We start from the raw sequence: 25,633 nt of genomic DNA, 5'->3' as shown, positions 1-25,633 counted from the left end.
AAAGGAGACCGTCATGCCGTGATCGGCCTGTCCCCGCCCCCTACGCACATAGGGCAGTTGTGGTGAAAGATGGCTCCCTGATGGGCAATCAGAAGCAGCCCTTATTTAATGTTACGAGGAGCGAGTGGACAGGAAGTGATGGAGCGACTGGAGGAGGCCTTGTGTGTGCTGGCTCATAACTGCAGATGAGACACTTCCCAGCGGGCATTTATTGCAACACCTTACCACGCTGTAAACATAATGACGAGCAAGGGTGATTAGCAACAAACAGAGAAACAACATAAAGGGAAAAAATGGAAAGGACTGCATCATTACCAAAGTGTGAGGTGCATCTGAAAACGCTAAAACTTTATTCAGCCATCTGTCCAGCCGTTTAGAAAGTTTATGAGCGCCTCATAAAGAGAATGGCTCTGATATTTGCTTCTTTCATCAATGGCTCATCTCTGTATGCATAAAAAATAAGCCGCTGTCGTGCTCGTGTCGCCGTGAAAACACTCCACATGTCAACAGTGCCCGGACAAGAAAGAGCCCTCCTGCTCGTATTAAAGAGCCTGCATGCTCTGTTTATTGCTTATAAGCCATAAAGCCACACACTGACAAGTGCAAAGTTGCTTATACACAACAAGAGGGGCCCTAGTGGCCTCACTAGCAGGCTGCTTGCAAGCTAAAAATAATAAAAAGCTGCAGTATGGAATATAATAATCCCCCACCACTTTGCACTGAGAATTTCGCAGCTTCACTTAAATTTTACATAATTTCTGCCTAAATTAAGCATTTTCAGGCTTTAAAATAGCTAACTGGATGAAAATACAAAATCAGAGGACATATTCAAAGACGTGGTGACATGTAGTATTCTACACTGGCCAAATGGTGTCAGTAATGTTACGGTAATGAATCAGTCAGACACACAAGCACCCGACTTGATCACCGGAACAGCATGCGTTGATTGAGTTTTGAATGATCTCACAACAGGCAAAATAATCCATAATATGGGTTACTGTTGCGGTCATAACCCGTGCAAAGCTAAAACCAAATTTTGAACCCCTGAAATCACTTTCTGCTTGCTCCCCACTTAGCTCCCCTAGCACCGGAACACATTTACAGCAACACACACAAGCACAAGTCTTATTTATGTCTTAAATGGCTTATTTTCTCTTGTTATTTCTACTTATTATGTATACCATATAGCGTAATCGTAATAGAATAATAGAGTGTAAAGGTGATTATGGGGTATGTATTATGGGGTATTATGTCTACTGGGCTCTAATAATGTTAAAAACTGTATTTTCCATGCTCTAACTGCAAAATATTCCATTAATAAATAAGGAGTCCTACTTCGCAGAAATTCACTTATCATGGTCGGCTCTGCAACCAATTAACTGTGATAAACGAGAGATTACTGTAATTGTTTTTTTTTGTTGCTCCAGGACCCCCCTTACAGTTGTAAAGTGTAATTGACTTTTAAACCAAAGTCACCTTTACAAGAGTATCACAAAAAGAAGCACATTAAGGGTGTATTTGTCGCACCGTGCCTTGGTCCGCTGAACACCGGAAAGCACAGCACGTTTGGCTAGTGTGAGTGCACTGATCCGCTTCAGGCCCACTTCCCCTACTTTGGAACGATTGGAAGAGGTAGGCCACGGTATGATAACTGACACAATTCATAAAATAATTAAATACAAAGGCTCCCCTCTGATGGTCTAAAAGTCAAACCCACAGCATGCTCGCACACCCACGACTACATTCATCTCTTGGAGATGATCAAATGTCTGTCTGTCTGTCTGTCTGTCTATCTATACATCTAAAGATATGTCATTTAATTAATGTGATCACTCCTCTCACAAGTAATTAAAGACAACTGACACCTTGCAAAGTAGAAATAATCACAATGACTCGAAATATGACTGGACATCATCCAATAAGTCAAAGAAATTGCAGTAAAACAGAAGAATAGAAGTGATAGACGTGAAATGCAGGAGCCGTGGCTCGAATGTTCGGTGTGAGTGCAAGCCAGGAGAGGGAAAGGGAATGGGCACACAATGGCCTAGTGTAAGCATGCCCTACGATCCTGAAGTGGCCTTGCCAGTCTCTGGATGTTAATCCAATTGAGAATGTGTAGAGAGAGCTGAAACGTTGAGTTGCCAAGCAAACGCCTCAAAACCTGCTTAGCTGTGTGCAACCATGGACACCAAATACAAGAAACGTCTGATCTTTGGCTTTCTTCACCAAAGTCAGTTGCTTTGGAATTAAAGACCTATTTCACTCAAATACAAATACATTTATAACCTTAGAACATTTATTTTCTTGTTGATATTCTGTCTCTCTCTATTACAACAAGCCATAAAAAATGGACTGTTCATATCTTTGTAAGAGGGTATTACTTAGTCAGCAGGGGATCAAATACTTACATACCTAACCCCCACTGTATATAACAGAGGGTGTAAAATTCTCTTAATAACGGCCACAGTCAAGCAAGGACATCTACCATTTCCAGCCGCCACACGTGGGAGATTTGACTATCAGTCCCCTTCCACAATTGTCCTCACCTTTAATTTGCGGATTCCCACACCCAAGGCTGTGATGGTAAAAACTGTCATAGACATTTTGAGTGGAACAAAAAGAAAAAAGCAAAAAGTGATGTGCTACTTTCCCCAGAGGAGTGCTTTTCACCTCTGTGGAGCGATAACATCCTGTGAAAGACATGGTGGGGGTTACAGGGGCGGCTAACACTTGTCATGTCCATTTAAAAAAAACCCGACAAGAGTGGTATCACTTGTGCCACTTACTGTTTAACTCAAAAAGTGAAAGGAAATTGAAAAACAGAACAAGCAACAACAACTCTTTTTGATTTTGTCTTGGGGCTTCTCATACTTGACGGATAACAGAAAGTCTTAGCAGATACATGAGCAATGCTGCAGTATTTGCTCAGCAATGACTCATTCCGTTTGGCCTTTTCGACCAACGATTTAAAAAAAAAAAAAAAAAAGAATCATCAAACAACTTTCCAAATGTCAGCAGGAAAAGTTTGCCGCACTTTTGGACACACCCACAGTAGATAATTAGTGCATACAACAGCGTGCTGCAAGGATAGGATGCTTGAGCACAAGCACCTTATCCCTCAGGCCCTCAACCCTCTCCTGGACCTGATGACAGGATGTCAGTGCGATGCAGTGAGTGATGTCCTCACTGTGTCAGGTAAATGGACTGAAATGGAAAGGGAGAGTGGCATGAAAGAAGAAGAGGGTAAAGGAGGTAGGGTACATAAAGGAAATGAGATAAGGAAAATTCCATCGCTGTGGCATGCCACTATCAGCTGTGCACACCCGTGCTCGTATTTCTATCTGGACAGGAAGGGGAGGGATCCCTCTTTGAGGTAACACATTGCAAAGTGACTAGAGATGGCTGGGAGTCCACAGGCCACACTGAGAAAGCCATCGTTTGGACCAACCTGTTCAGTCATGGATGCGCAAACGCATGCATGGAGTCTCGAGCAATGGACCTTGGAAGAAGCTCATCAGTCAACTAAAGCTTATTAATTACAGGTGAAAGAATGCCATCAAGAGGTCGATGCCAAACCTGAAAATGAAAACAGGTATTTTTCTACCCGTTAACAATCCAGGTGAATAGGATTCCTTGGGCCTCACTGACAAACCCTGAACACATTTATGGAATGTCCTTGGACCACATCTACCAGCTTTGCTGAATCGGCTGTGGTTGGAAAAACCTTGATACTTGAACCAACCTTTGCAGTCACGGATGTGTAAAGACATGCAAAACCTGTAGCACCCTGCCGAAGTATGTAGTCCAGAACATTAGCAGTCTTGGATGAAAATCAAAGCTCATCAGTGGACTAAAGCTAATTAATTACGGTTGAAAAATGTCTTCAAACAGCTATTTTTCTACTCCGTGCCACTCCAGGTATGAGCCTCTGGAGGCTGGGGTGCTCTCGTTCTAAGTCTTAAAGAGAGCTGAGTATAATTAAGACGACCCAAACACGCGGCACTGACTGAAAGAAGTCATTTAGGGGAATGGCTCAGGAGGAACGGCGGCAAATGAAACTTAATTGCGATGGGAGCCATGGAGCCATGCTGATGTGTCCAAAGCACTCGTGTGTGTGGAAGAGTGAGAGGCATAAATGAGCCACTGAAGTTTTGACAGAGGGTGTATACTAGTAAATGAGTGAGGGAAGATAAAAACCTGCAGACCAGGTGAAGAAAACGTTCCATACACATGCATTGTTTGTCCCGAATTGACTTTCCTCATTAGAGCCTTAACTCCCTGCTAAGTATTATTTATCACCGAGCATTCAAATTGGTCTTGTTTATGCATCGGAGGGTCAAAGAGACAATCAGACGCATTTAATGTCCCTGATGTCTCTCCCTTTAATTGTCATTTAAAGTTGTCATTAGCGCTGCTTTTTAAACGAGCTTTTAGCACAATGTAGGAATGCGATAGACGTAGTTCAACAAGGCTGGGTAGAGGTGCTGAACAGGCTGGACTCCTGCCAGCGTCACATATCGGAGACACAAAAATAACACTAATGCTGGGACGTCGCTAGGTGAATATTTCATAGCCAACATGGGCTTCATTAATTAATTCATTATTGGAAGAGGATTTATTCGGACTTCTTATCTGGCTTCCCTTCTCTGCCTTGTCTGGAAGACTCTGTGCCTTCCCTCTCGTTGCTCTTCAGGATATCTTTTATTTTTTAATTAGAAAATGAATGAGTTATCTAAACACATAGCCAACTACAATATTGAATTTTCTTCCCTCTCGTAAATGTAAACGTAAGTAAACATTAAATTACATGAACAATTTCCTGACATCAACTGACAATTCAATTGGTGAACAATTTGATGCTAATAAAGTTCTTGTCTTCTAATAATGATAATAATTATAAACAAATTACTTAACAGATAAGCAATGTCATGCAGTTCCCTCTTGGTGTGGTAGAATTCACGTGTTTATACAATAGTGTTTTTATTTTGAAACTTACTTTGAACTGAGCAGGAAGTCACTGTGTGCATGATTCATCCATTCTAACTGGACAAGAGATATGTTGCTGTTCCTCATTTGAGAGCGCAAGTAAAAGCCACTGAGTTCCATCTGCCATCTGTTTTATTAAGTACGCGTACATGGCACTTGGGTCCGAGTGGGCCCCGCTACGATCATTTGACGCATTCCACTAATATTCTCACTGGTTTGTGTCAAGTGCATGCCTCAACTAATTTCTTACACAAAACATATGCTATGATTCTTGGCTTTGGAACTTTTTAGGGGGAGTTCAAGCCACTACCAGGTATAGACCATGTAATAAACCAAGTGGTGTCCATGCACTAATGGAACATTTCGTAGCACATTTTGCAATGTTTTTAGACTCAATCTACCTGCAGGATATACAGGAATTGCACATGCTAACACTGTACAGGACTAAAATGTCAAATTAGCTTCTCCAAATATAGACAACTTTTTTTCTTGCACCATTCAGTCATGGCCATCTTCCGGTGAATATTTGGTAGACCCTTCCCAGTTTTTAGTAACTGTGAAGTAAGAGGACAGGATGCAGGTTCCCATAAAACAAATAATTTCTGTTACCTAGTGGCGTCCATCAACCTGATGGCGGTGCTATCTACAAATGAAATAATGGGAAGCCTTGTTCTTACTATGTGCAGCTCCAGGTAGTCGCCCAGTCCTTTGGCGCTCTCCACCCTGACCAAGATGGCCTCCTTCAGCTGCGTGCTGAAGCCCACCGCCAGCCGGTCTGCCCGCGTGCTCGGCCGGTCGTTGGGCGGCCACGTGTACGTGATGAGGGCTCCGCCTCTGCCGAAGATGTATGTTGTCCCAGCTGTAAGGCACCGAGAGGAGAAACAGGAGAACTTAGGACATTACAATCAAAGTAGATATTGCAGTCATGTGCAAAACTACCACAAGAAACCAAAAACTGGAACTAGGCCAAATACTTCAAATATATAAATTGAAATGGCTGACTACCTGTGCGTCCTACAGTCTTTGATGAATTGTGTTCTTCCTTTCATGAGGAGCTACTGAGAAGGTTATGTACACGTTTGCCAAGCTACACCAGGCTTGCAATATTTGATGAGTATTCGAGCCCTCAAAAGGCAATTTAATTGCTGTACTGATACCACCACCACCAACAACAACACCAATAATAATAATAACAACAACAACAACAACAATAACAAGAAATTAACAATTTCAAGAGGGTCCCTTATATACAAAGCTGAGGTGTAGGCTGTTTTTTCTTTAAATTTACTTAACTGCTCAGCATATCTCGGAGTAGTGGTATAATCCTCTCCTGCTATTAGCACCTCCGATAAAAGGGAAGTGTCGCTCCCTGAGTTGGGTATGAACGTCTCTGATAATGGCTCGTTAGTATCTATTGTTCTGGCTCGGCCCTGGCTTCACCTCATTTGCAAGACTAAGAGCTAGTCTTCTTCACAGAAGTACAGATGACGTCTCAAGAAGCCTTTCCCTCGATAAGTGGAACTACGTTCTTCATCACAGAAATCCGACCAGAACTGGACTTAGGAGACCAAGTGGGGGGTAAGTTGCTGTTAATGGACTACAATGCTGATGGGGATGTCGTACAACTTCATGTCAAAAAACCCGAACTCTGCCTTTAACCCACATTTGATTGAATTTAGCTTGTTCCGTGAAATAAAATGTAAAGATAGCAAAGTAGCCCCAAACTCTTCATTTTCTCTATATGTGGCGCACAAAAATTTTTGGACACCCCTGGGTTAAGTTGATGAATTTAATACATTTAAAATCCATATAGATTAAAAATGTAAGGCAAGGTGCTCAGTGAATTGCTGATCTGTAGCCTCGCCCTAAGTTGAAGCGAAGTAAGATGACAGACTTTGTATCGTGTCGTTGATGCTGCCGGTACAACCAGCGTGTTTTAACGTCAACGTCAAGTTTTCTCAGATCTCACTGTCAAAAGGAACTTGACAGCATTCGGATTTGTGAGCTTTTAAACAAGCAATTTGCATGCTACACAGATTTCACAGTCTGTAGGCGGTCGCGTTGCATTGTTTTTGCTTTATAACCTTGGTGATGGCAAACAGGAAGCGCTGCGTGGAGTCACGACATCACTGTGAACTCGTTGTTCACCAGTGGGCCTCTGTGTGTTTGTTCAATAATGGTGATTGCAGCGTTCACTACCCATGAGCACTTGGTATACAGTTAAATAAACATTTCTTCCCCATTTTATCCAAATCTATGGTGTGGCGGCACGGCAAGCGGATCCAAATGCAGGGAAACAAGGACAACAACAGTCGTATGCAACCCAACAAAATGGTTTGCTTATGAAACAACAAGGGGGCACTGGGAAAACCAACATCACATATACAAAATCAAAAGGCAAAGTCTCCTAATGTCCAAAGAGCAAATAAACTACAGATTGCAAGGCTCACCACATGAGGCGCGTGACGACCAGACAAAGACAGAAAACTGGAAATTAAATAACAGACTGATTAGGCAACAAGGTGCACCTGGACAAACACGAGTGGAAGGAGAAAGATGATTGGAGGAGACACGAGGATCAGGGCAGGACACAGGTGTACAGATGACAAAATCAGGCACTGACCATGTAACAGTGAGCGCACGGAAGACAAACACAGCAGGAACCAGAACACAAAAAAGAAACCGTGACAGGGCCAAAGATGTTTAAACATGCAAAGCAACAGGTGGTGACTAAAAACTGTTCCCCAGGTGAGTCAGCGATTTTCTTCCTGTCACTCACACACACCAGTGACCAGGAGAAATACAGCTGTGACACAGACAGAAACATGCTGACACGCTGAGAAAAGTATGGAAGTGTTGAAAGATTGCAAGAAAGTACAATTTGCAATGTTGGATCTTAAGGAAGTTGTAAGTGGAGCTTCAAAAAGCTAAAAGAAGAAATGGGAGTGAGATAAAACCTTTTTGAATCTTGGCAAATATGTTAAATCGATGTCATTTTCTGTCAGGTATTTACACGGTCATGATCTCTGGATGGCAAATGCAAAAAAGGTTTCTGTCTTTGAACACGGTCAGATTGTTGAGCTGCATAAGCAAGGCCTCTCGCAGTGCACCATTGCTGCTGAGGTCGGACGCGCTTCTCCAAAGATCCTAATGGCTATGGAACAAATAGTCATAAAAATATCACCAGCCGTGACTTGAATTGGCTGTCCGTCAAGACGGATGAGCCTAACATCCATCAGTGCAAAATGTAAATTCTTGCAATTTTTCAGTTGGTCAATTTGATAATGAGTGTATAAGTAGAATATGAGTATAAGCGTCTTCACACAACAGTCGAACAGCAAAGAAATATGATTTTTTATTGCAATCTGCCAGTTGTTACTTCACTGATATTACATTTTTAAAATGTATTTTTTTTTATCTTGAGTTTGTCTTAAAACACCTTTTTCCCCCCAAAAACAAGTGTTGAAAAAGATTCAGGACAATACGGTATTTTCCCACACATACAGTACACACATGTTGTTATTTCATGGGTGGGCTGCACTCAGACCATCATACAATAGCCACAGTGATCAGTAAAAGACACACGCACGCACACACACGCACACACACACACAGTCTTACAAGCAAAGGTAGTCCCATAAAGGAATGAGACACACAGCTACCTGACACTTTCAAGATCTAACAATCCTATGATAACCATTTGAAACAGGCTGACAAGTCCCCCCTCCTCTACATCCCACCCACCCTCTCCTCCTCCTCGTCTTCCTCCTCACTTCAATACCGGCGTGGCACAGCCTTTTGCTCTCCTCTTGTTGTTCCCCGGCGGCTATATTATTTCAGTGCTGACTAATTATCGCAGCATGACAGCGGCGGCTAGAAGAGGGGAAGATGAAGAGGAGGAGGAGGAGGACAGCCATGCAGGAGAGGATGATGAAAGGCAACAAGGTGTGGAAGCAGCGAGGAAGGGGAAACGTGATGGCATGGGGGCAGGAAAGTTGTCCCTCTTGCCCTAATAGCAGGGTGGAAGGACATCACAAACATGCTGTACATACAGTATAGTGCAGGCCGTGTTCCCAACTCCTCAGTGAGGAAAAAAGGTACTGGCTGTACCAACAATCACCAGAAGTCGATAAGTTATGTTTGTTTATGACTGTTTACAAATTCTATTTTGTATATTTAATTTATTGTAAACATTTATTAAATTTTGTCAATAAATTATCATAAAATATTCTTATTTTCTAAAAAAAAACAAGCATAATACAAGAATATATTGTGTTTGAAAACACCCGAGGTAACCAATAGGCCATTTTAACAACAGAAGAGGGTTTTCATGTAACCCGCCCTGCTTCACGCTGCCCGCACCGGGGCTCAAACACAGAACCTTCGCAATGGGAGACGAGAGCGCTGACCACACGGCCAAAAGCATGGACTGTCGACCGCGTGTTCAGTGAGGTTTACCAACGTACACTTGCACAGCCTCACAGGCTGGCATCCGTTACATTCACACTTCTCCTTGGCACGGCCGCTAGCCATGACTCCCGCTAGTCAAAGGCTGGGGTGAACTGTATTTGTTTACTGAGTAGCGACTACGGGTAGTTATACTTCCTATCCTTAACTTGATGTGTACCAAAAAACCTGACTACAAATGCTTGTACTGTTACAACCCCACTGCTTGTATTCATGGCTCCTTGTTGTTTTTATTTATATTTTGCCTGACGTTGCTCTTGAAATGTAGATGATTGCTTTTATTGTTTATCCTTTTATTTTTCTCACATTTTGTTGGTGGTCAGTGTTATTTTCCCCATCCCGTTCTGTACAGTAATCCTAACCCTTTATGTCAAGCATCAACACCCCTGAAAGAGGATTCCTTTTCGTCATGTAACTGATGCGACATACATACATACTGCAAAGCACAGACTGGAAGTTGTTTTTGTCAATTAACACCCCGCTCATCCGCAGCGTCTGCCATATGTCACAGTCACACTCTTGTCACTGTTTTGAGTGTCTTCATCTTTAGCATCATCACTCCGCTACAAGAAGAATTGGAATCCCCTTGCCTCCCCTTGTCCAACCACCTGCTTTGTTGCGATGATTGCTGCCTCCTGCGACTTTACTTTCCTGTGTGTGTGTGTGTGTTCTCCTCTAAATGAGGAAACGATAGGAGGCACAGCGTCCCTAATGAGTGCAGTCTGACAGGGTGCAACCATGTGTCACTGTTATCTCCCAGCAAAACACCTGCTGCATGGCTTCTGACAAAATCCACCGCCAAGGAGGTGGAAAAAATGTGTTCATCCCACCAAAATATGTCAGCAGGGCCCCTTTGTCCTCTCACAACATAGAATATTCACTGTATGCACTCGCAAAAAAAAGAAAGTCCGCATATGGCTACCATCAAGTACCAATCAATGCAAAATATAGCTTTAAGATGGAAGTTGCATGTATTTCATATGCTGTGGCATGCACCATAGCAACAGGAGGCGCTGTATGAAAGCAAGACATTTGAAATAATTAAGACACCCAGTGGTGTAATTCTTCTGCTCAACTGCAATACACAAAAGGGTGACAATTTGTCAAAACATGCACCTCGACTGTGTGGCCTGTGTTATTATTTTTCTGACAAATACAGCAGAACCTCAGTTAGTCTACGGCCCGGTTAGCGAGTGTTTCGGTTGACGTCAAAAATCTATGCAAAAAAAATTGCCTTGGTCGCGTACGCTATGTCAGTTGTTGTATAATATGGCGCACATCTTTTTGTGTTATTAATACACCGCTTGAGCCCAACTGTCTTTGTAACATATCTTTATTACAAGATGTTGCCGTTAGCAGCCTATTAGCACGCTCTTAGCCTCGTCCCTCACTGCTGCCACATCGTGTCCGTAAACAATCAAGTCATTGAAGGAAAAAGTAACCAAGTAAATGTTTATTTACCTTTTTCATTCGTCACTTATATGTATTTATATGCATTTCAAATTGCTGCATTATTTCCTATGGGAAAACATGTATTTGGTTAGTGTACACCACATGGTTATTGTAGAACACATCTTTCTGTAAACTCCAATTGCACTAAATAAGAGTTTAACATGACCCAAGGTTGTATAACAGTTGCTTTCACATAACATGTTTAGCCAAATTCCTTAAGTGTGAAGCGCGGGGTCAGCCAAAACCCCCACCGAAGATGGAAGGCTGTCCAGATGTCATTTGTTATCGTACGGAGCTCTATTTGACTGTTTATTATAACTGTCTATTTAACTCCCTCAAACTGCAGATGTGTTTGTGAGCAGTTGTTAAACCACAATATGTTGGACTGACTTGAAATTTCTCACACAGCTCATTAAACCAAGAAAAAAAAAAACTGTAAAAATGGGAACAATAGACCAAAAGGCGCACAATGTCAAAAGAAAGGATGAAATGTTGAGACTAAGGCTGAATCCCAATTCTACCCCTTACCTCACCCCTAGGTTTTGCGTGTTCACGAGAATCAATTGGTGTCCGGATTCTCCTTAAACCGAGGGATAAGGGGTAAGCGCTAAGGGGTATATACCCTTGAAAAGTGTGGTAGAAGGGGAAGGCGGAGCTACAACACCCGCTGAGAAGACAGAAGCGAAAGAAACACAGTGTAAATGTAAGTAATTACGCATACTTATTGAGTTTCACAGTAACCTCACTCATGTTTTATGATATATATTTGTTTTCAGCACACTACTACTATACTGCTATTGCTATTATTATTGTATTTACAATGAGTTAATAGTTGTAGCCCATCAATCATGCATGTGTGTCGTTCCTGCAGGAGATGCTGAGCCAACTGAAGTCAGCCCTCTGCTCCACCACACAGCACCCCAGGGACATTCAAAAGCTACAATCTCAGTATGCAAAATATGCAATTCTGGACTTTCTTACAAAACAACCTGAGGGAGAACATCAACAACAGGAGGAGAGCGAGGCCAAAACAGGGGCGTTTTTAAACCTTGAAATGATGCTTGATAAGGTTTATACATTTGATGAAGTTTGTAATATCGTTCTTTCTATTTCATATGATGTTTGACACATTTTCTAATTTCATAAATGTAACAGTGCTGGTTGTAAGCTGTAAGCTGTAAAAATGTGTGCCTTTTACTGAAAAGAAAGGTGTTGTTAGGTAAGGCTATATAACATGAATTAATATAGAAATGTATGCACCTTACTTTATGGAAGGAAACATGTGTTATGAACAATAATACAACTCATCTGCTTATGTCACAGCCAGCAAGCTGTGAAAGGTGATGATGTAATGAGAATCAAGTGATGTCCCATTTCTTAGTGGCTTCTTCCCCTCGGCGCGAGGCTTTAAGGGGTAGGGGAAGGGGTAAGACAAGGGGTAAGACGAAGGGGAAGGACTAAGGGGTCAAATTAGGATTCAGCCTAATAACTGGGTCATTCTCCTGAAAGGGGTACCAGAGAGGATGCTGTCACTTTGAGGGACATAACACACAGACTACAGTGATTTGAAGCTACAACCATATAAAAATATACTGCAAACACATTGAATAAAAAGGGGAAACAGTGTTGAATACTTTCTTCCTGTCTGCTGTGCATAAAACACGATCTGATGTCAAGTTCAGCCCCTTCACGCATCTCCATTTTGTGACATGTACAGCTGATGAAAAAAATAATACAAAACAGTGGAGCTTACATTTCAGCTGCTGTGATTTCCCAAGTATAACACCTCACATTGTGCATCCAACCGTTTTGCTGCATCCAAAACACGCACTTTGACCAAATGCCAACAAAACGTAACACGTCATTAACATACACAGGGTAGTCCGCAAACAATGCAATATAAAATTGAATGGAGGAAGACTACTGTATATGCAAATGAGGTGACGTCAGCCTTGACACCCAATGTGAACTTCAGAGTATTTCCGGGTTATTTCTCAGGTTTTTTGGTCAACAATTTGGACAAACGAATGAAAGTGATAATGTAATGTCCATGACAGGCGTTACAATTTGGGTTTCTACAAATAAAATTGTATCAATACACTTTGGGGAACTATTTTTTTACATCTTGTTTCAGTGGAAGGTGAAGTGTGTTACTCTTGTGATAACTAAAATGCATTGAAGAACATAGTGTTGTGTCGCGCACAGAGTATGAAGCATAGTTCTGTGTTACATCAAATATACGTTGCCATTACGTCATCTCCTGGTCAGCCCAAACAGCCAAAATGGTAAGTTGTGAAAAAAAGCCTAACCATCATAAATTGTAATAAATAGAGCAGACGACAGTGCCCAATGTCATTTTCCATGACTACTCATGTGTATATGCAGAAAAATTAAAGAAACGGTGAGGCACTTCATCACCCTGAAAATCTGAGACGCGCATGAAAAATCAAAATAAAAAAAAGTCAAAATTGTTTTCTTTAAAACCTTTAACTTAAATCTCATTTTTGACTCATACAAAGTGCAAACCAAGCATTTATTTTTAAAAAGTAAATAAAATAGAGCATTTTTATGTAAATGTTCCAAATGAGATTTCAGTAAACAGTGCTCCGCTGCCATGAAATATATCAAAATGTGCAGCTTGCAGGTTTTTCTTCATAAACTGAAACATAACAAGAAATAATTAATTTTATATGCAAATTGGTTCGAAAATAACTTTAATTTTTCCTTGCTGTGCCACACTTTTTGTACCCCCTTCAGGAGACCCAGCTATTATTTAAAGACAAAGCTTTGTCTTTAAATAATAGTAATTCTTAAATAAAACATAATTCTTCAGTATGCAGCCTTTGGTGGAAAAAGACAAAAACGAAAAGAACAAAACGAAAAACGAGAGACGAACAATTGGAGATCCCTGCTTTTGGTTGTTCAGCTGAATCACCGCTGAATTTGGTACACAGCTTTAGGGGACTGACATATCTGAGCAAGATTGGTTGAAAAAGATGGCCACCGTCAAGCAAAATGTCTTTGCAGGAACACAGGCGGGGACTTATAAGTAATTGTCAATATGTCATTGACCATTTCGCTAATGATTATATAACTTAGTATAAGTACAGTAAGTATATCTGTATTACATGTATGCTAGCATGCCTTCCAAAGCATTTTGATGTCAACAAAAATGTCATTGGCGACACCACAAATGTAATTTATTTCTTATGCCATCCAATAACAATGATGTAAATAAAGAACAAAAATATTCCTTTTTGCCTCACCAGTCGCCTCTAAAAAGTTAAATCAATTCCGGGTTGCCTTGCAAATAAATTGAGTATGGATCCGTCTGACCTTTAGTCAAACCATGCTGGCCTTTTGCTCAAATAACAATGATAGAGACTTTACACTCACCGCAACCGCCAAAAAAGAGAGCTGAAATATTTATCAGTCAAGTCCAATTAGCTGGGGCACCATTGACCCGACCAGTCGATCCTACCTGCTGCGCCGAGGAGGCCAGATTATTATTTAGACAATGATTTCCTTTCACAGAGTTGTTTTTATTTAGGAATTAAATGAATAAATACAAATCATGATTGTGTGCAGGCCCTTCTTAACTCAACAACAATTTGAAATTCTACACATTTGTATCCTTTTCTTTCCCTTTTAAAAAATGGTAACCTGGTCCTCGGTCAACATACGAGTTTCGTTCCTATGATGGCGATGTAAGTGGAGGGTTTTTTTTCGGAACTTATACCTAAATTAACTCCCACATTAACTCTCACATTGTACACAGAACATATGACAGACATATAAAATTGGATCTGTATTAAACAGATTTAATACAGTAATGAAATAAAACAGTAATAAAACCGAGAGAACAACTCTGCTTTATCCCCTGTTGTTGTCTTACACACCGGAAGGGGCGTTGCAAGGGAGAAAGAGACAGGCTTATTATTGAGAGGAGGAAGTCTCAATAATGAGAGCACTACACTGCTTGGTTATCACTGTCCAAATCATAGAAGCAGATCCTTACACATGTCCAAAGATACCATCTTTATCCTGGATGATGGCTGTGGCTTGGGCAAGGAATGCAGCCAATGTTGGTCAGCATTTCTTTAATTCCTGAGCATTTTAGTACGCCTAATTTCCCTTCACCTTTCACTTCCACTTCCCTTTGACATACTGTAATCAGAAAAGTCTGCTTCATGCTTGGGAGACATCATGAAGGGAAAAAAGTTCACTAAGAGATGTTGTCCTTCCTCAGTGTAGCGAGGCACGACTACATATTCTTCTATGTATTATTCTGCTACACACACGCAACTAGTTCTCTTTTTCTTTTCAGACAGTATTAATAACTTATGGGAGTGCCTGTGTATGCTGAACAAAGAACAAAAAGTAGTTTGCTGAGAAATGGAGAAGGGGTACAATTAATATAACAGCTTCTTCCTACTCCTTTTTACGCTAAATTGCGCTGGTGTAAACATGTGATGTACTTAATGTCATTTTGTTAAGCATGTTCCAAATAAACTGAACCATTCCCATTCCTATGACCCATGCAGATTTCTCTGCAGAGAACAACAACAAAGACACAAAAAGACTGTCACCATGGCAAGGTTCTGTACAGTTGTATAACTGTGAAGTCTGAATCAACACTGGCTAGAAGGCACTAAACATGAAATCAAACTGACGCGATTGTGATCTTGTCTTCTCTCATTGAGCGTAGAGCTAATAATAAACACAACTGTGCATATAATTAAAAGTGAAAAGCGCATCAACACAAAATTAACCTCATCTTTTTTCTTTCTTTTTATTAATGAGTGGTTTTCATCTACCTACATTCAAGCGCAAGGGGATTTACACTCTGTGGGGGGTTTGCAGTGGTGCAGAACTGTACTGCATCCTACTGAGGCCTAAATAGGGCAACCAAAATATTTCAAACTGCTCCAATTACTACACCTCAATCAAAGCTGAGCATTAAACCACACTCCCGTATTGACTACCATGATCTAGTGCACCTGAGTGTCCAGTGAGTGGACACGACTGCAGAGTTAGCGTCATACTGTATGTGCACTCCTTTGCATTAGTGTTCATCATGCACGTAGAATGCGGGCTATGTGTGGTGTGAAAGCCAATTAAAGACCGTGTATTACAGATAACATGCACACATGCAACTCTTTTAATGGAAGGGGAGGCTCTGATACTGCACTACCAGTTACGTGCAATTACAGGCGACACACACACACACACACACACACACAAACAAGAACCATAACATCTTCTCCCATTAACTCTTCTAATAACATGCCAATCAAACTGGCAGCAAGTGGCAGCATTGCATGAATATTTAAGCTGTGGGACGTCGCCGTTTGATTAGTCATTAAGTCTGACAGCTCAGCATTGCAGTGCTGACCCATCTCCCACACCACAAATGACCAAAAACTGAGACATAAATATGTAAGTAAACATTTGAAGTTAGGTTAGGGCCTTGCATTGACACGATATAAAAAATAGGAAGAACAGTGAAGTGTAGTAGTTGTGGCAGCAGTCCTAAAGTATCATAAACACCATTACGCACGAGTGTAGTATCCGGACTAAAGGATTCATGAAAAACACAATCATGACAATATAATTATGTATTTGATTAATATTAATTATAAGAAACATCATGTTGTCAATCAAAATAACTTTATGTGTACAAAAAGTTACTATTATTTGTTTCCTTTTCCACAAATGATGGGGTTTTGTTTTGTTGTGCTTCACACAAAATGAGTTCCTCATAAAATAAGTATAATATTTTCATGTTTTCATGTCAACATAAAATTAAATATTTTTAAAATATTCATCTGGAATTACAGCAATTCATTTTCGACGTAACTTTATCCCCGTTTTGACTGCTTGCAACCACCTTGAAATGAAACAGATTTTGCTAAGCTTATGTATATCAATTAGATAGAACATTTACAAACATGCTCACTAACAATGGAAATGTGTGCCTTGAAATCCCACCATTGCTTATTTTTTTTTAGTTTTCCCACGCTTCACCCTGCTCATTCACACTAATCACCGCAGATGTGCCGTCTCTCAATTTTAGTTTTATTTGTTATGTCACTGCTGTGTCCTCCAAATATTATACTTTTTCCCAGTACTTCCACCTCCATTTCAGTTGTCCTTGTTGTCTGACATGATCGTAACAATGCAATAAAGGCTCTTTAAATATGGATGCCACATTCATGATTCACTTTGCATTGACCTTCTATGGTGAAGCGGAGGCGTGGAAAGGGTGTGACTTGAGGCGGACGCACAGTTCTACTCAAGCTGGGATCTATAAACTACAAATTGCGTGAATGTGTGTGTAGGCCAGTCTGTATAATTTTGTCTGTACACAAATTTTGAGTTTCTGGCGTGCAGAGACTTTTAGTCAGAATTTCACGCACATTTTTTCGATGAGACCCCTGGTCTGAACAATGAAAATGCCAGACCTCCTTTGCACTGCGAGTACTTCCCTCTGCTGTAATGGACCCTCAGCAAGAGCGTATTGAGTTAAGAGGGTGTAAGCCAACACCTTGCACAATTAGTTTGTCCAAGCCTCCACTTGGGCATGTCGGAAATGAAATACACTCTCGGAGCGCACTTGACCGCGGGTTAGAGCAACATTCTGCACTAAATGCTGCTTTGATGAAATGAGCGGATGATGCCGCAGTGCGTTAGTGTACTGCCGAGGGAGGCTTGGAGGGGGGAGCAAGAGCAGGAGTGTTTGGTAGAATAAAAGTGTTTACTGTTAAGGGAATAATAACCTCGGAAAAGTGGGAATCGAGAGAGAAAGCTCCACGGTCGAGAATAAGGCTGAAGTCGGATGAAGAAGGGGGTGGGATCAATAGGAAGGCTCTTCTTGTGAGCGAGAACTTCGTTGTCATTCCCCAGGACTGTGTTCCTCAGACTCCACAGTATCCCACATCAAAAGATGGATGAGGTGTGGAGATGAAAGGACAGTCTGTGGTGGATGTGTGAAGTGAATACATAATATTGAGTGTGTATGTGCTTTGATACACACTCAGGTCAGCTATGTGGGATTAATGTTGCACCACCGAACATCCATCATGAAATTTTAAGATTACTCTCTTGAATGAAAAAAATGTCTATGCATGTGGAGATGCATGTGGTCTTGGAGCCACAAACCATGTGGCCATCTTAGCCCATCAGAAGAAAGTTATTGATGGGAAAAGATACAACACAGGTAGAAACAAGGTGAATGAAGGAATAGGCTCGAACATGAACAAAACAGGCAGGGTTGTCCTTTCTATATAAAAGCACTTGTGGTGTCAATAGAAAAACGGTTCTGTACGTACCTTGGTTTTAATGTCATGGTCCGGTTCATTTTTAGTACAGTAAGGGAGCAAATTAGAAAATATAAAACTGCTTAGCTTTTGTATAAACAGCTTTAATGATTTTTTGAAAAAGGAAAGAAACTTCAAACCAGTGGAAGGTAGTTCTCTAATGAATACAATTCTCAAATAAAAAAAAATAATGCAGGGATGTACAGCATACAGAAAGATTCAAGGATGTGCGCGGCCACCGTCATACATTTTGCACATTAAAGATACCAAGTGTTTCCAAATAGAGGCGACAGAAGAGGGTTTTCAAGCTCCGACTTCTAACCTCTATCCCTAGGCATGACTCCTGCTAGCCAAAGACTGTATTTGTTTATGGAGTAGACGTGTAATGCAAAGCACACTTCCTGCCCCTCACTCAACGTTCAACTCAAAAGTTCTCTACCGAAAAATCTCATAACAAACACATGTACCCTACCACTGGCAAACACAGACTTTTGTAACCGATGCCAGCCCCTGTGGCTGCGTAGGTGTACGTTGGTAAAACCTCACTTCCTCTGCCTTAAGACCTGTGCTGAATGCTCTGTCCGAGCATTCGAACGGTCAGCGCTGTCATCTCCTATTCCGAAGGTCCTGTGTTCGAGCCCCGGAGCGGGCAGTGTGAAGCAGGCAGGTTACATTTACACTGTCGCTGGAGTTTTTGAAATGAACTGTTGAAAGTGGACAAAAGGCAAAAACACAGAGAAAAATATATGCCTCTAAATATACTGGACCCATGTCTATGGGGATAAGGGCTTCATTGGTTCAACAAAGAATATTCCAGTAAGGAACCACAGTAAAATCTGGGGTAATTGTCATACTCTGAAACACAAATGTCTGTGCCTCAGTTCTATGAAGCGTCTGAATGAAGAAAATACAGTTCATTGTACTGTTTTTATCTCTCCTCACTCATTGTGACCTGGAAGGATTCCTGGATGTGGGACTGGGTTGCCTGCCACTGAGCTGATATCTTCTGAGGAGGAGGGCAGGGAGGCGAGAAAAGCCTGATCCTAAATAAATGACTTTCTGTACTCTGAGAGCCCTTGAATGGAAAACAAATCAAGCTGAACCAATGATCCGAGAGGACAAAAAGCCAAACATGAGGGCAGAGACTGAGATTTGCTGCGTGCTGTGTCTGGAACCACAACATTTAGCCAAAGGCTTGCCACTTACTCCGTGTCTCTTTTGCTAACTGCCTCACTTTCTCTCCTCCTTTAACCTTCTCTTTGTGGCGAAGACCAGACCATCTTTTTCTCTGCGGGTTGGCAGGTGGCGGCCATTACATAACCCTCCATTTGGTGGCAGGTGCTGGGATACGGTTCTGCGGCCAGCACAAAAGCACTAGATAGGGCTCTTAACGAGACGAATATAAGACTCCACAGATGCTGAGGGCACGGCAAACAAACTCACTGGTGCCCCTGCTCGCAATGCGTCATCATTTAAGATGAGGGGCAACTTGACTTTTAAAGTAATCTGTTGGGTTGGAGTCAATGGCACTTAACACAACTTGGCTCGATTGGCGCCCAACACAAGCACATTGTGGGCTGTGTTACAAATATGCATTGTTTTTAATGGGATATAGTCTCTGTGCACCCAACTTCACCTTCTTTTGCATGAGTGCTCGGTTTTATTTATATCGCCTAAAATCAAAGGATTGTCTCAGCGGCTTAAACTGTCTCTTCTTAGAGCCTTGATTTGAGTGACAAAATCCACAGTGACTGAACAGAAATACCATGAATGAGCAGCGAAATGCAAGAATAGCATCTATGACAACCAAAACTGTGCTTGTGGAAGACACTAGCCCCCGGATATATTAAAGGGACAGTTTGGATTTTTTGACATGAAGTTGTATGACCTCCCCATCGGCAGTGTAGTGTATCAGTGACTTTTCCCCTGCTTGGTCCAGTGAGCAGACTTGGTGTTGACTAAAGTAGTCACAAAAGTAAAGTGTTTTGCTTCTCAAAACAATATGCATTTAAAAGAGTAATACTTTTACATCACAAAATCATTTTCCCCACAAAAAATCAGACATCACAATTGCTCGGCGCTATTTTCTCCCCTTTCGTAACAACAAGAGCTGCCGTCTGTCAATGTTGTGCACCTTTTCATCACCTGTTTCACAGTGTTTACTACTGGGATACTGAAAGTAAACATGTCTGACTATGAAACAAGTGATAATGACATTCCTTTTAGCACAAAGCCAAAGGCATACCTTTATAAATTAGAATATACTGATTCCAAACTTTGTCAAATGGAGTGAGAACGGGCAGAGAGAGAGGAGGGACAGAGAAGTGGTCCAAACTGAAGCTGGACCCAGAGCTGTAGTTGTGAGACCAACAAACTGTTCCAAGCTTCTAAACAAGGCGGTAATAGGTGGCATTTCATTTAGCGAGTAGCTAGTTCTTACCTGGGGTGCTGAAACAGCAGAATTCTTCAAAACATGTTCCTTCCGCTGTCCTGGGCATTCAGGGACGTAACTGTCCTTGCTCAAGTGTGCACTACACACACAAAACTGTTTCATCCTTGCCACTTCGGTTCCCAGTGATGGAAATGTGTGCAACAGTTGACAGGCGGCAGCGCGTAGAGTTACGAAGAGAAAGAAAATAGCGCAGAGTATTACTCTTTTGAATGCATATTGTTTGAGAAGAAAAACACTTTACTTTTGTGACCCAGTCAACAAGCCAAAACTGCTTCCTTCAACACCGAAAACTGACCACAACTCAGCTCACGGGACAAAGTAGAGGGAAAGTCACTGTTGATGCACTACGCTGCAGATGGGGACCGAGTTGTTCGGCCAATATTCTGCAATATTTGCAGCTAGTATCAGGGCCGAAAGAGAGGCGGGACGATGCCCGTGTACAGTCATTACTTTATGTATGTTTGTGAAAGCTAACTCTTCTACTCCTGAACCGCAGCATACAAAAGAGTGGAAATGTGTCAACATATGCACTCCTCCTGTGTTGCTGTGCTAGTATCTTTCTGACAAATACCCACATGATTAATAAACCCCATAAGTGGCATTGGTCTTATGCTCAGTGTCCTTAACAAAACACACTTTGTAACATTTCAGTGTTTAACCAAATCACCTCAGAATTTGGTACCTTTTGAGGACTGACATGGACATCAAATTTGGGCACGATTGTTAAAAAAAATGGCTGCCATCAAGCAAAACATCTTTGCGGGAGCACTGGGGCATGGGACTTAGGACTGTTAGCAAGCTTTGTTTGAGGAAAAAAACCACACAATTTTGACCATTTTTTCCAGTATTCTTCACAATTACGAACAAGGGAAATGCAAAAAATGTTGCTTTGTGGAAGCGGCCCTTTGTCCGCAAGGTCTGCTTGATCCCATACTAATCCACAAACACTGCTTTCTTCTGATGGGATGAAATAGTGGGTAAACACACAGCCAAGCATTTGTCTTCAGGCCATTTTGGGGTCTGGGAAATGCATGGCAGCGCAGTTAAGACGGCAAATTCCTCCGCCATTTACCATTCTTAAATGTCATCCTAGTTTAGTTGTGTGCAGGGGAAGAATTAGCCCAGCGAGTTGTGCTCCTCAGTTGTGATGACAGAAGTTGCCGCTGAATGCTCATCCAAGTACAAATATGGTGCGTCCATGCGCTCTTCAAGTACGATAAGACAGGTTACGGCGGTGAGCGGAAGCCGAGCTTGGCTGAAAGATACGCTTGGAGGCAAATAAAGTGCAAATCATATCTGGGCTTGTCAACGGTAGCGAGCAGATAAGAGCACAATAAACCCTGCCGCGACACACACAGACATGGCAGCCATTCAAGCGTTGTAACACCAAACAACTCCAAAGGCATCGACTCAAATGTAGAGCGCTTATTAGTGGCTATGCAGGAGCTAATGAAGGTAATAAGACACATAATGAGCGGATTTGAAACATGGTGTACCCAAAAATCAGCAACAAAACCCAACTAAGATGACAACACAGAAAAGTGCTGTGTACCTCCGCTGCCCTCTTTTCACCCCCATCACTTTCAGTCAACAGATTTAGGAGGGAGAAAAATAGTTTCACAGATGTCAAGAAGTATTAGCTTCTGGTGCGAGGCGATGAAGATGAAGGCAGAAACCTGCTAATCCTTTTTATTCCCGCCATAACGCTCATTGGGAGTATCAGCATCAGACATTGAGCTACTGTAGCTACCAGAAGCAGCAAGATGCCATGAAAGCAGATAAACAGGTGAGTAGACAGGTGAACAGACCTTTCGAAGAAGATGTCTCCTTGTTGGAATATTGTCTTTTAAACAATGGAAATGGTGGTGAAGGTTGAGTTAATTTCAAACATTCTTAAGCAAACACAAAACATCATATGTTTACATTGCAGAGTTCAACACGCCTGACACTAAGTAGGAAGAAGCAGAGCTTATTGAATCCTACTCCTTCTCCATGTCTCAGCAATTACTGAGAGTTAGTTCACTTCCTGTGTTCAACATGATACCATCCTACTATTTTCTAATACGGAAAGAAAAGGATGAAGTCTGTATAACGACTGTGAATAGAGAGCTCATATTTCTATCAGTGTTTACACCTATATTTATTCTTTCATTATTGGGTGAGCGCTCTCGGCGCTTCACGTCGAGCCTAGTATACATACTCAAAGCAGGAAGGAGGCGGGCGGTACGTTCGAATGCAAGCGCCCTCCGTGACATACAGCATCTTTAAAATAGCAAAAACTGTTATGAAAAATATTTTCTGTGCAGCATGTTGGATTTTGAAACCGTCTCTGTCATGCAAGGTCGAGACTGACAGCATAAAGAGAAGGAGTTGCAATCTAATACATTACAGTTGGCTGGCATGCTTTCTGTCATTTGATAGCCTTTCGCGAGGCATTCAAGCTGCCTACTAGAAAGTTCTGGAGTGCTAGGCAATTTAACATGAAGCAATGCACTGGTGCTTTGAAAAATTGAACACGGTGGATGCAAATACAACATCTATTGCATGCAGGACTGAAAAATAAATGAAAAAAAAGAGCTTGTGAGAGGCCAAACAGGAGATATTCATCATTCCCTCTTGAGCACGGAGGGAATGAATGACTCGGCATGTCGGGATGGGCTGACATTTTGCTCCCTATTTACTCTCACAGCTGTTCCTGACAAAATGGAGAGGGGGAGAGACTTGTAGAAGCCTATGCAGGAGATGGAGGACTGGCAGTAAGGAAATGGCAGATTGCCACCTTTGCCTCCGACCTTCAATGGCTCCCGCTGCAGCCTCTCCTTGTTGTCTATTTCCTCACCGACAATAATCTGCCCTCGTTTTTTTATCCGTGTAACTTTGCAGATGCTGACAGAGGCTGTGCTCTCCCGAGGACGGGCTTTTCTTTTCTGACGATGTACCCCTCGGTGAGGTTTCCACCAGCACAGAGGAGGAAGGCGTAACAGAGTTGAAGTGTGCAAGGATGTGGATTTCATAAAGACTGCAATCCAGTCCAGGCAAGCATCCCATTGCCTTCCCTGGAGCATCTCTGCAGAACTACAGAATAAAACAGTCCTCTCTGCTTGCTTAAAATAGGAGGATCGCCACCGAGCCATGGATATCAAGTATTCTGGCTGAACGGCATTGCAAACACCACATTTAAATTCAGTATTCCCAACCCAAAAAGTGCAGATTTGACACACAGCGGGGAAACAACAGCTTACAACATGCCAAACAGCAAAAACAAAGTGACTTCTAATCTCATTAGTTGTCGTCTCCGTGGTTAATTTAACCACCTAACATGATTTTTAAACAAGTTTTTATACGAGGGAGCAGCGTCGTCGATTGCTACCTTCCCTGCAGCTTCGATATGTACTTTGAGATAAGCAAGAAAGCCACATTATGGGTTCAATCCAATACAAGAGGTGTATCCAGAAGACAAAGACAATGTGGCTCAGTTTTTAATGTTAATTACACCGCGTCATCAAGCAAAGCCCATTAGAATACAGAGGAAGCAGAGGCGAAGGAGTGATAAAAGCTAGCCTTAATAAGAAGTTCCCCTGCACAAAGAAAGCCCAACAGTGACCTTCATAAATTGGTGCTGCTCCATCAGCAGGAAAACAGGTGATGCAACCTGAAATGCTAGAGACCCCAGTCTGGCAGCGCTCGATGAGTGTGCATGGAGAATATTAAGGTCAATATAGTAAATCATCAGTGTGAATCAACACTCAGAGGACACTCTGATCCACGAGGACACACTCGGTGGACAACAAGCGCCCACACGTCCTCAACATGACATTTTGTCCCCTAACGTGGGTGAGAGAAGCCAGCGACAGGGTCTTTTGACGGACGCATGACAAATGAGCGCGGCCGCCTGGCTCGTCCTTAAAACATGTCACACAAGTCAATTTGCAGCCTCACCACCATCTAGTTTAATTTCAAATGTTCACCTCCTTGCCCCCCTCCCTGACTCGTACAATGTTTTCATGTTATGCAAACGCAGCTTCTATAAGCGCAGAGCGGAGCGACGACCATAAATCATCGCCTGCCGACTGTGTTATGCTCAGCCAAGCATCGCCCTTGACGGCACTTCACTTCCTGCCAATTGTTTGGCCCCGCCCCCTCAATTGCTGCAGCACTGGACTTAGAGCTGCTTTGAAATGAGGCACAATGTTGTTGGGCTGAGAAATCAAACTTGAAAACTGTGATGGAATTTAAGTTAGGGTCAGACAGTGTGGATGAGTGTGGTTAAAAACATATCGCATGGAATAATGACAACAATATGGCCCAAAATGACCCAATCTTTTGAAAACATGTTAGTATTCATCAATCTATCGCAGTTCATCATCAAATATTAATTCAAGAATTAATGTACGATGACTCCAAGATCATTTTTAAGATGGTGAACATCAAAGGTCATCTCCTTAACAGCACTTTGCCAAAGGAAATTCACAAGAAATCACGCACTGCATACTTGAGAGTGCACCTACATCTTGTTTGAGTGCCTTTATCTTCTCTGGGACTAAAAAAATGCGAATGAACGTTTTATTGCTAAGATAAAGCATAGTGCATAAAACACATCCCCAAATCTCACTGAAGTGCAGTTTGATGTCTACTTAAATGCACAAAAAAAGTATTTTGGAGGCAGTAATTAGGTCTTTAACAAACTAAGAGAGTGATGCATCCCTGTCTGGCTGCAACAAGAGTCCAATCAAAAGTTACAGCATGAGGACAACCCTTCAGCAAACTTAATTAAAAAAAATATATCATTTTCCGAACACAGGCAGCATTATGTCTTTCTCCTCCACTTGCCACCGGCAGCGGTGTGGAGTGCGCGGAGGGAAAAAGCCGACCGCTAATTTGGAGCTATAAGCGGATTGCACAGAGTGAGGCTTGGGGGCTTAGTGCAGATTTCAGGCCAGTGTGTTTAACGCTGGAG

At 41.9% G+C, this 25,633-nt stretch overlaps 1 protein-coding gene across 10 annotated transcripts in view; it reads right to left on the bottom strand.

Annotated features, from left to right (window-relative positions):
* The window catches only part of LOC129194678 (neurexin-2-like), a 543,165-nt gene that overhangs the window by 70,913 nt on the left and 446,619 nt on the right, over positions 1–25,633 (bottom strand). For all 10 annotated transcript variants that reach the window (XM_054799950.1, XM_054799957.1, XM_054799956.1 and 7 more), the window contains one exon: positions 5,664–5,845. In XM_054799950.1, the coding sequence (XP_054655925.1) occupies positions 5,664–5,845 (182 nt within the window). The remainder of the gene's footprint in view (positions 1–5,663; positions 5,846–25,633) is intronic.

This window comes from Dunckerocampus dactyliophorus, chromosome 15, assembly GCF_027744805.1.
Source record: "Dunckerocampus dactyliophorus isolate RoL2022-P2 chromosome 15, RoL_Ddac_1.1, whole genome shotgun sequence".
Taxonomy (NCBI): domain Eukaryota; kingdom Metazoa; phylum Chordata; class Actinopteri; order Syngnathiformes; family Syngnathidae; genus Dunckerocampus; species Dunckerocampus dactyliophorus.
Note: the sequence above shows the minus strand (reverse complement) of the source record. Positions and strands in the feature narration are given on the sequence as shown.